At 44.2% G+C, this 12,445-nt stretch overlaps 1 protein-coding gene across 1 annotated transcript in view; it reads left to right on the top strand.

Moving 5' to 3' along the window:
• LOC310874190 (phytanoyl-CoA hydroxylase-interacting protein-like) overlaps window positions 1–12,445 on the top strand; it is a 29,821-nt gene that overhangs the window by 14,124 nt on the left and 3,252 nt on the right. Inside the window, exons 2-4 of the mRNA XM_083786896.1 lie at window positions 2,550–2,749; window positions 11,212–11,386; window positions 12,090–12,207. Of these exons, the coding sequence (XP_083643022.1) occupies window positions 2,550–2,749; window positions 11,212–11,386; window positions 12,090–12,207 (493 nt within the window). The remainder of the gene's footprint in view (window positions 1–2,549; window positions 2,750–11,211; window positions 11,387–12,089; window positions 12,208–12,445) is intronic.

The following is a 12,445-nucleotide window of genomic DNA, read 5'->3' on the forward strand; positions in this document are numbered from 1 at the left end:
TGTGTCATTTACTGCAATCTTCATGCACTGCGTGTAATTCTCCCTGGATGAGAGCTATCTGTTAAATGCCTAAATTGGACATTTACGCCTTGTCCTGGACAGCTTATTTCCTCGTCCTCCCTCATGCCCTCCTCCCCCTCTCCGCTGAGAGAGGAGAGGAGAGGAGAGGAGAGGAGAGGAGAGGCAAATTAAAGGCAGAGGCTGAGAAACGAGGAGAAAGATGTTGTCTCAGGATAGAGGTCTCTTTCATTAGAAGGCTTTCTGTCTCTTCCCTCGTTAATGAACAGGAAGAGAATTAACGAGCTGCCTAAGAAGTCTCATTGACACTCACTAATTAACTGTTCACACTCCACAATACAACTCTGAACCACACGCACGCACACACGCCACACACACACACACACACACACACACACACACACACACACACACACACACACTTTAATTTACCTCATTCCTTGAAAATGCCTGGCCAATGAGGAGGAGGACCATTTAGTACTTGTCTGTACGTGTGTACAGTATCGGATGCGGAAGGACGGGCCTCAAACCGTCCGGAACGCACAGAACAACAAACTAGTGTGTGACTCGTGTTGTTAAACTGCAAGAGCAGTAAACAAACCAAACATGGAGGAGGTGGAGGAGATGCCGGCACCACAAAGCCTTTCATTCACTACTTGGAAGCATTCGCATTATTTTGAGTACGTCCACTGCATGTTGTGCATAGGGAAGAAGGTGTGGTTTTAATTTAGTCTGCATGTATTGTACAACCTGTACTATCGTGAGAGGTATAGGGTGGGATATTGTGAGGCAGTGCAGAATAATAAGGAAGGGGAAAATCTAGTAGGCTATACAGTGAAATTAGGTTTATTTTCCCACAGGCTCATAACTGTTACTTAACACAGTCCTTTTCTCAGTCCTTTTCCATCCTTGGGTCCAGCTCCGTCCAGCCCTTTGTCTCTCTTCATGCACCGTTTGTTTGTTCTCTCATCTAGTCTCTCAGCTCTGCCTCAATTAGGTGCCTCACACACCTACACCTGTGTGTGTCCTGACTGAGGCACCCTGGGAGTTGTAGTTGTTGTTCCGGTAGCCATTTTGTGTATGGGAATATATAGTACACATTTACTACCTGTCCTCTCGTGATGCCACAACACACATACTGTACAATACACACCTGCAATCTTCACACTTCTGCCATTTCTGTCAGATATAACCTTTTATAGAGAGATGACTTCCGCACACGATGATGACGAGGCATATACAATGTAGAAGAAAGGAGGGACTCCCGCACACCGCCACTTGCTAGGTTCAGAGCATTTGTTGATAAGAAGCAACGTTTTGGTCTTGTGACCTTCTTCAGATATAACCTTTTTGAAATGATGCACTTCCACGAGACTGTTGCCGATTTACGAAATGTAACCAAGGTCCATTCGAGTTTGTTTGTTATTAATAATTATTTTACTCAAAGAAAAATGTGTTTATATTAATTCATATATGTCGTGAAAACAATACAGCAATGCATTGTTGTACTGGGGGTTAATTTGTACCTGAGTTCATATGGAAATAGGGTCACACTGAATGAAACACATGCACACGCGCACACACGCACGTGCACACACAAAGTGTACAGATCATGCACAAGAAGAGAACCAAATTGAATAGAAGACTGTCACTTAATATCTATCCCCGTTAACCTACTGACCCACGACATTACTGCAACTATGTAAGTGCCATCTTACAACTTAATTGCCTGTAGGAGTAGGTCACTTGTACAGTATAGTGACCTCGATAAGAGTAAAGCGTGTGTATGTGTGCGTGCGTGCGTGCACTGTATGTACATGTGTGTGGATGTACAGTTTATGTACATAGTGTGTATGTATGCAGAGGGACTGAAACGTGTGTAACTCCACTGCAGGTATCAGGTCCCAACATGCCAATTAATGTCATTTCAGTGATTCAAGGATCAACAAGGCTCCTGTTGATGATCTCCCCTGCTCTCAGCTGGTTCCTATAGCTCAAACACCCATTGTTTGTACTCGTGTTGTGTTCTCCCCTGGTGTAATACATGTTGGCAAATGGCAATAGCACAGTAAAGATTATATTAATCTAATATGATGTGTGTATAGTTATTTATAGATATAGCCTCTTCATTTTGATCTCAAAGTGCACCAGATTGAAGCATTTTCATCGCAAATGTACTTTTTTCTTTTCTTTTTTTTTTACCGTCCTGAGGATTTGACCTGGGTCCCCAGGTCAAATATGATTATTTTGGGGGATCCACAGTTCAGATATGATCATTTCTTTGGGGGGGGGGGGGGGGTGTCCCCATGGGTTCAAATTAATTTTTATTTTTATTTTTTTGGGGGGGGGGGGTCCCCATGGGTTAAACATTATTCAAAGATTTTGGGGGGTTGCAGCCTGAAAAGTTTGAGAAACACTGTGCTAGAGTACTTAACTACAATTATGTGAAATAATCATCCCAAATACCTATACTTAACGACACCCCCCCCCCTCTCTCCCCACCCCCCCCCCCCCCCCCCCCCCTCCATCAGGTACCATGTCAGCGGACAGTGGGATCGGGGAGATGGACGACCTCCCCGTGCCTCAGAACATAAAGATCGGTAACATCACGTGTGACTCGTTCAGGATCTGCTGGGACATGGACGCCAGCAAGGGACGGGACAGGATCACTCACTACTTCATAGACCTCAACAAGAAGGAGAACAAGAACTCCAACAAGTTCAAACACAAGGTATAGGAGTAGAACTATAGACCGATTCCGTACCGGTTTCATGGTCGCAGCCTACGTATTTCCTGTAGGCGGACTCGACATAGCTGCGGGAGCAAAACCCTCACCAGGCGCACCTCTTCCACTACAGTGAACGGCAGAGTGACTGATGTTAGTTTGCCTCAAACTTTACTCCTTTACCTGATTTTTTACTAACACTAACATTACAAAGATGCCCAGAACATCGAGATGAACCTTTGTAGTTTATGGCTGCTCCAACAGTAGTGGCAACATAAAAATAAAATAAAAACGGAATGTCTAATATCCACCGCGATGGCGGAGACCAGAGCCATTGAGTAATGGTTGAGACAAAGCAGTGAAAGATACATAACGCCAGTCTTACCCAATACCAAATATTTCTGTTTTATTAACACAAGGCTGCTGTACTTTATACCTCATACTTTAAATGCTTAGTATGATGTATAAAATACAGCAGCCTTGTGTTCATAAAACAGAAAGATTGGGTATTGGGTAAGACTGAAATTATGTATCTTGCAGGATTCTTCACTGCTTTGTCTCAACCATTACTCAATGGCTCTGGTCTCAGCCATCGCGGTGGATATTAGACATTCCGTTTTATTTTATTTGTTATGTTGCCACTACTGTTGGAGCAGCCATAAACTACACAGGTTCATCTCGATGTTCTGGGCATCTTTGTAATGTTAGTGTTAGTAAAAAAGCAGGTAAAGGAGTAAAGTTTGAGGCAAACTAACATCAGTCACTCTGCCGTTCACTGTAGTGGAAGAGATGCGCCTGGTGAGGGTTTTACCCCCGCAGCTACGTCGAGTCCGCCTACAGGAAATACGTAGGCTGCGACCATGAAACCGGTACGGAATCGGTCTATACTGTAGTGTAGATAGCAGGCAGTGAGACTAGTAGTAGGCTAGTAACAGTTGCTAATGGAAGCAGTGTTGTTTTTGGTAGCAATTTTTGACACCAGGAATGTCTTAGTGTTAGTGTAGTTTTAGTCGACTAAATATATCATACGATTTTAGTCGACTAAAATGTGTTTTGGCGGGCCTTGATGCCGTCGTAATGACTGATTGCTGAAAATAGCAGATCTGCAAGCACACAACGCGTCGCACGCGTTGTGTGCTTGTAGATCTGCTATTTTCAGCATGCAACCAAGTGTAAAATGACTTATACTGGATCTCTTGTCCACTAGTCCTCTCCTAACATTTTAGTCTATAGTTTTTATTTGTTGACAAAATGGTCAATATATTTAGTCTTAGTTTGAGTCATCGTAGCTTAGTTTTCATTTAGTTTTCGTCAGTGGAAAAAGGTAGTCGACGAACATTTTTCGTCTTAGTTTTAGTCGACGAAAACACTGCCACACTGAACTTCTCCTCACCTGCAGCATTCCTGCTCTTAAACAGGTGGGACAAACCAAACACAATCACAGTAATTATTGGTATCAATTATCTCATACAAAGGCCAATCCGGGCCCATGAGTTCATCTACAATTACTAATTGCTTCCTAAATAGTCCAGGCATTCTAGCTCATTTTGGACCTAAAATCAAAAGTAATTGTAACAAAAGATTTTTTTTCACAGACCATTTCTATGAGGTCTCCAGAACAACATACTGAAAGTCCCAAGAAATCCCAGTTGGGGAAATATGTTTAATTGGCATCAATCCAAGATGTCCGCCGATAAGACTATTCTCAGAAACTGCATAGACAATTACCAATCTTGGAATAAATTCCTTACCAATAAGTAATTGAAACAGATTTTTTTTTCACAGACCATTTCTATGAAGTCTCCAGAACAACATATCAAAAGTCCCAAGAAATCGTAGTTGCAGAAATAGGTTAAATTGACATCAATCCAAAATAGCCACCAACTGGGACTATTATGAGAAAAATGGCCAATCTTGGAATAAATTTCGGACCAAGAGTTAATTGTAACAGATTTTTTTTCTTCACAGACCATTTCTATGAAGTCTCCTGGACAACATACTAAAAGTCCCAAGAAATACTAGTTGCGGAAATATGTTTAATTGGCATCAATACAAGATGTCCACCAATAAGATATTCTCAAAAGAATGCATGGCCAATTACCAATATTGGAATAAATTCCTTACCAATAAGTAATTGAAACTGTTTTTTTTCACAGACCATTTCTATGAAGTCTCCAGAACACAAAGTCCCAAGAAGTCGTAGTTGTAGAAATATGTTAAATTGGCATCAATCCAAAATGGCCACTAACTGGGACTATTATCAGGAAAAAATGCCATATACCAAGAGGTCATCATTTCCTTCTTCACAGACCATTTCTATGAAGTCATCAGAACACCATACTAAAAGTCCTAGGAAATCCTAGCTGTGGAAATATGTTTAATTGGCGTCAATCCATGCAGGATGTCTGCCAATTAGTGGCTCAGCAGCAGAGGCTCAGAGGTAGTGTGGCCGAATGGGAACCGCAAGTTTCCCAGTTCGAACCTGGGCTCCCCCAGAGTTAGTGACAAAGTGTCCTTGAGCAAGACGCTGAACCCCTGATTGCATCTGCAGGTTGGTGCCTTGCATGGTTCCCTCCACCATCTGTGTGTGAATTGGTGAATGTAATGCACAATCTATGTAAAACGCCTATGTAAAACGCGCTAATATTTACCCAAATTATGACGGGCACAATTTTCATTCGTCTGAGATTTCAATTGACTTCCAAATATATTTTGAGCTGAGGATATTCAGATACAATACTGTGTATTTTAGCCATTTTGAACCAATATAACTGAAGGCTGTTATTATCATGTTCTATCTAGACTATAGAACACGCTGCCATCAGTAGGCCTATACACGGTCATCATTTTGTTTAGCACTTTGTTCGTTATAAGCTAACAAGCCAAATGGGCATTACATTTATAACTAACATTAATGTTAGATTAAAGGTATATTCAGTGATTTCACTCAAAAAACCTTAGGTTTCGTTTTTGGGTGTAACACACTCTATAGTAGAGGATTATCACAACAAAACAAAAAAATAAGTGATATTTGAATTAAGTGAAATCACTGAATATACCTTTAATGTTAGATTAATAATGTTAGATTAATAATCGTTATCATTTTTCCAGAAACAAACAATTTAGTTGCCACTCACCTATTAATTACTTTCCAAAACTGAAACTAAATAAGAATAGTTACAATATAATGATAATAATAATAGTAATAATAGTAATAATAATAATAATACTCAGTTCTATTGACTTCAAAGGCATTTGACTCGAGACGACATACCAAAGTAGTCCTGACAGACTGTTGTCCGCACAGACTAGACTAGACTATGCGGACAACATCAGCCTGCTCTCCGACAACGTGGAACAAGCACACCTTTTTTCCAACAGTACTCCTACAGATGTTGTCCAAAAAACATGCAAATGACATCAAAAACAGCCGATCTACGAGGTCATGCTGCAAAACTGTGTGCACCAAAAACAGCCGATCTACAAGATCACGCTGCTATAGGAGGTTATCACCTATAACATCTCACCAGAACATCCACCTCTGACAACAACAGGAGGCACTGTGCTGAAGGAAGTCAAGGACTTCAAGTAACTGGGCTCATGGGTCAACTGAACGGAGCAAGATCTGAAAGTGAGGAAGGCACTTGCATGGAGGTCCCTGAACGGCATGGTCAGTGTATGGATCTCCCTCCAACCTCCCCTGTGAGATCAAACTCAGCTTCTTCTATGCAACGGTGGAGTCTGTTCCTCTATGGCAGTGAATGCTGGACCCTGAAGCCAACCCTGCAGAAGTCTCTAGACGGGTGCTACACCAGAATGGACCCTGAAGCCAACCCTGCAGAAGGTTCTAGACGGGTGCTACACCAGAATGGACCCTGAAGCCAACCCTGCAGAAGGTTTTAGACGGGTGCTACACCAGAATGGACCCTGAAGCCAACCCTGCAGAAGGTTTTAGACGGGTGCTACACCAGAATGGACCCTGAAGCCAACCCTGCAGAAGGTTTTAGACGGGTGCTACACCAGAATGGACCCTGAAGCCAACCCTGCAGAAGGTTCTAGACGGGTGCTACACCAGAATGGACCCTGAAGCCAACCCTGCAGAAGGTTTTAGACGGGTGCTACACCAGAATGGACCCTGAAGCCAACCCTGCAGAAGGTTCTAGACGGGTGCTACACCAGAATGGACCCTGAAGCCAACCCTGCAGAAGGTTTTAGACGGGTGCTACACCAGAATGGACCCTGAAGCCAACCCTGCAGAAGGTTTTAGACGGGTGCTACACCAGAATGGACCCTGAAGCCAACCCTGCAGAAGGTTCTAGACGGGTGCTACACCAGAATGGACCCTGAAGCCAACCCTGTTGAAGGTTTTAGACGGGTGCTACACCAGAATGGACCCTGAAGCCAACCCTCCAGAAGGTTCTAGACGGGTGCTACACCAGAATGGACCCTGAAGCCAACCCTCCAGAAGGTTCTAGACGGGTGCTACACCAGAATGGACCCTGAAGTCAACCCTGCAGAAGTCTCTCAACATGTTACCAACAAGATTCTGTAGCCAGTCGACTAAAGAGCCATGGCCCAATGGGCGAGTAGTAACGCAGCACTGTATAGCCTACAGTTGTCCGCCCCACCTGGAAGCGCGTCCACGCGTGCCAGCCAGGAGCTAGGCTCGACTGACTGGGGGACCTCCACCCCAGGGAGACTGACAGAGCTGCCGACTACTATAAAGGTCTGTGTCGCCTGCGGGAACATACTTGTAGAGGTTAACCATACACACCGCTGCCACCAATGTAGCCACGGCCGGGGCGGGAGATGAACCCGGGTTCCCCATTCCACAGGCACATACGTTACCAGTCATGGACGAATGAGCCATGGCCCAATGGGCGAATAGTAACACAGCACTGTATAGCCTACAATTCAGTATGAGGGGATACCACCCTGAGCCAGACAATGTCAGCCAGGAGAATGAGACTATACCTGTAGCAGGACATTGGCATCAAGAACTGCCAGCCAGCAAATTGGTGCTGTGGGAACCAATACACAGGCATTGATCACAAGGACGTCCCACACTAACATATGTGAATGTACAAAATAACTACTCAGGAGCGCAAAGTACCAACACCGGGACAATGGAGTCTGAGGAGATGTTCCCCGGTTCCCCCGTTAGTCTAGTCTCTAGACTTGATAGCACTTTAGTTGGTAGGTGGTATAGTTGCCAGGTTCTAATTTGTTTCCAATTTTATACAGAGGATTTACTCTCGGCAGCTTGAATTCTTGTAGGACTCTGACTAATACATTTGTAATATAGTTCGTCAACCAACAATTGGTATGGTGAAAAACATTGCACAAATTCCTATGAGCTGTATCCAATTAAACTGCAACCCATTTTGTATTAACCACTCTGTCCCAAAATAAATCACTTAAAAACATTCAAATGTATGCCATTTTATAATAATGTGGTGGCTATTTTGGATTGATGCCGAGTAAATGATGTGTGGTGAAAGAAATCCTGTTACAATTAGCATTTGGCCAGGAATTTATTCTAATATTGGCAATTTTTCTTATAATAGTCTCAATTGGTGGACATCTTGGATTAATGCAATTAAACATATTTCCGCAACCGGAATTTCTTGGGACTTTTAGTATGTTGTTCTAGACACCTCTAAGAAATGATGTGTGGTGAAAAAAATCCTGTTACAATTACCTCTTGGCCAGGAATTTATTCTAAGAATGGCAATATTTCTGATAATGGTGTCAATTGGCAGACATCATGGATTGATGCCAATTAAACATATGTCTGCAACTAGGATTACTTAGGACTTTTAGTATGGTGTTCTGGAGACTTCATAGAAATGGTCTGTGCAGAAAAAAATCTGTTAAAATTACCTGATGGTCAAAAATTTATTCCAAGATTGGCCAAATAAGCCCAATTGGCGGCCATTTTGGATTAATGCAATTAAACATATTTCCCCAACTGGGATTTCTTGGGACTTTTAGTATGTTGTTCTGGAGACCTCATAGGAATGGTCTGTGAAGAAAAATCTTTTGTTACAATTACTTTTGATTGAAACGCTAGTTTGCCTGGACTATAAACTTATGGTCAATAAATGCCAGTCAATACATTATTTCAGGCACCAAACACATACAATGAAAAATGCAGAATAACAGGAACAAACACCCTCTCTACCCTCCTCCTCTACAGTACTTGGCACCCTCCAATCTAGAGAGGAGTGCCAGCACCGCAGAAGGGAGACAGGTGGCAAACATAATTCAACTTCAGTGTCAATAAATACAGATATAAACATATTTAAAACTGTCTCTATCATTGTGTGAATTACTAAAAATGTCATTTGTACAATATATATATGAACCGTCACTTCCAATCTAGCTGCTTATTGATCAAGTTGACTTTGCGGGTCTTTGTGTGCAAGGTCCCTGATATTGTCTATTGGGCACAGGCTGCCCCGTGACAGTCACCCAATCACACACGGACAGGGAGATTAGGAGGAGGTAGATGGCACTGGCATGTGAGCTCAGGGCCGGTTGGGACCTATAGGTGGCGCTGCAAGCGAGATCTGTAGCGGCCTCCACTGTGGAGGCAATGGGGAGACACTGGGGAGGCACTGTGGAGGCAATATGGGGAGACATTGGGGACACACGGGGGGGACACTGGGGGGACACTGGGGAGACACTGGGGAGGCACTGGGGAGTCACTATATGGCCCTGGGCAGACATTGGAGAGGCACTGGGGGAAGACTGGGCAGACAGAGTTTTGCCCCACCCCCCCATGGCGCTCCGTCGGCCTGTAGGAAGGGCCGGGCCTGCAGGCGCCTAGTCTAGTTTTAACGGAGTAGGCCTACATCTACATTGCAGTATTAATACTTTTACTTAAGGAAAACATTTTAGTAGCCTATATACGTTCTCCAGCACTGCCCTCAGTTTCATGTCCTCCACATACAAACCGTATGGCGTCGTACATCCTCCTTAAGGTAACGAGCTATACGGTTTCTGACAAGCTGTTCCTGGCGGCTCTGTAACACTGCATGGTTTCCATGACGGCGACTGATTTGATGAGTCATGACTTTAATCCTCTTAGTGATCTCGTGCTTCCCTCACCCCCCCCCCCACCCCCCGTGTCTGCTGTTTGGACAGCTGTCTGAAAACACTCGGTGAACCCAAATGAGAGGACATGACAGTGTCAGCGTTTGAGTCCCAAACTGAGTGTTCTGTGACCGTCCTCTGCACATGGCAACAATGTTTTGATGATCGATTTGACCTCTCCCTGGACCCTTTATGCAAGATTTAGACCAAATTCAAAATGGCGCCTGGCCGGCACCAAAAATGAACCAAAAATGAACTTTTCATCCAGATTACCTCGAATCATGAAGTATGAAGACACTTTTTCATACAAGTCAACCATGAGGATTCCAGATCGGACACCAGTTTAATCATAAGACTTCGTTTTGGCCCCGAAAAATTCAAGATGGCTGGCATCCAGTTAGAGTGCAAACGTAACGTATTTTGAATATCAAAGAATGTTTTTTGTTTGTTTGTCCTTCGTATAATATGTATGGGGGTAGACAAACTACACAGAAAATAAAATCTCTCATAATATTGCAGTCGTTAATATAGGACCATATTGACCAGCTCAGTGGCCTTGTGGTTAGAGTGTCCGCCCTGAGACTGGGAGGTCGGGGTTTGATCCCCGGCCGGGTCATACCAAAGACTCTAAAAATGGGACCCATTGGATTGGGGGTAAGTCCCTGCGACATACTAGCGTCATGTCCAGGGGGTGTACTTGTACATCAAGCTGCCTCACGCTACAGACACAGGAGATAGGCTCCTGCCCTATGGGCCTCATGGCTCGGCAAGGCTACTACTAATATAGGACACTTGTCTTCACCACCTCACGTGCAGCCCCTGCATGGTCTGTCCTCCCCTGTCCTGTCTCCTATTATGTCCGGCGCTGTCCTACACCGTCTCCATGTCAACCTGATGTCTTTCCTGCAAGATACTGTGACAATATCACCAGGTCAACAGGTCCATTTGTTTCAATATCACCTGTCAACGGGTCCATTTGGTTCAATATCACCTGTCAACGGGTCCATTTGGTTCAATATCACCTGTCAACGGGTCCATTTGGTTCAATATCACCTGTCAACGGGTCCATTTGGTCCAATATCACCTGTCAACGGGTCCATTTGGTCCAATATCACCTGTCAACGGGTCCATTTGGTCCAATATCACCTGTCAACGGGTCCATTTGGTTCAATATCACCTGTCAACGGGTCCATTTGGTCCAATATCACCTGTCAACGGGTCCATTTGGTTCCATTTTGTATACTAGAGTTGAATGAGCAGAAATACTTAATTTACACTCCACTTGAAGCTTTTGAATTCATGGAGATTTTAAAACGTGTGTGTGTGTGTGTGTGTGTGTGTGCGTGCGTGCGTGTGTGCGTGCGCTGCAGGACGTTCCCACCAAGCTGGTGGCGCGCGCGGTGCCCCTGCCCATGACGGTGCGCGGCCACTGGTTCCTCAGCCCCAGGACAGAGTACACGGTGGCCGTGCAGACCGCCGCCAAGCAGCCTGACGGAGAGTACGCCGTGTCACCGTGGAGCGACATCACGGAGTTCTGCACCGCAGGTAGAGAGAGAGACAGAGAGAGATAGAGAGATATAGTCAGAGAGAGAGAGAGAGAGATATAGTCAGAGAGAGAGAGAGAGAGTGATGGGCAAAATAAATCGATTCATGGATATATTGCGATTTATAATGACACGATATTAATCCATTCTGACCTGAGATCAGATTCTAAAAATGTCTTCTACATCCTGACAGTTTTCTGAAAAAGCTATGTTTCTATGTCAGTCGTTCTTTGATTTTTCAAAAATAGCAGACCTACAAGCTCGTAGCGCGCCACTCGGTGGCACGCTATGAGCTTGTAGATCTGCTATTTTTCAATAGCTTAATTATAACATAATGTTTAAAACACCAAAAGGGGTTCCCGCCCAAAATGGGTTTTAAAACCGAATCGCAAAGTTCCGAATAGATTATTTTATTTTTTTACGTTATCTGCCTGCAATGAAGTGTATGTACAGTATGATTGAACTTTTCATGGTCTATTATTGTTTAGAATTGTTTTAAATCGCAATATCGGCTGCAGTAAAAGATCAGTTGTATTTGATTATTACATCATTGTATTATGTAACCTTCTTCTGTTTGGATCTAGTGTATTCCGCCTTTTGTGCGTAAAATAATTAAAATGAGTGTGTGTGTGTGTGTGCGTGCGTGTGCGCGTGCGTGCGTGCGTGCGTGCGTGCGTGCGTGTGCGCGTGCGTGCGTGTTAAAGACTACTCCATGGTGCACATGGGTCAGCTGTTGGAGAAGGCGGAGGTGACGTCGGGTAGGATGCTGCCCTTCACAGACTTCTACAGAAACCAGCACCAGGACTACTTCCAGCAGGCCAGGTGCACACTGCGTGTGTGTGTGAGTGCGTGTGTGTGTGTGTGTGTGTGTGTGCGCGTGTGTGTGCTTGAGTGTGTGCGTGCGTGCGTCTCACACCTGCAATGTTGTGTAACAGGAGACGGTGCATTATTGATTGCGTTATTCTTGGAGAGACAGAGAAGCATCAAGGGAATCTCTCTCTCTCTCTCTCTCTGTCTCTGTCTGTCTCTCGCTCTCTGTCTCTGTCTCTCTCTCTCTGTT

The sequence above is a fragment of the Protomyctophum parallelum genome (assembly GCF_964188405.1).
Source record: "Protomyctophum parallelum genome assembly, chromosome: 17".
NCBI classification, from domain to species: Eukaryota; Metazoa; Chordata; class Actinopteri; order Myctophiformes; family Myctophidae; genus Protomyctophum; species Protomyctophum parallelum.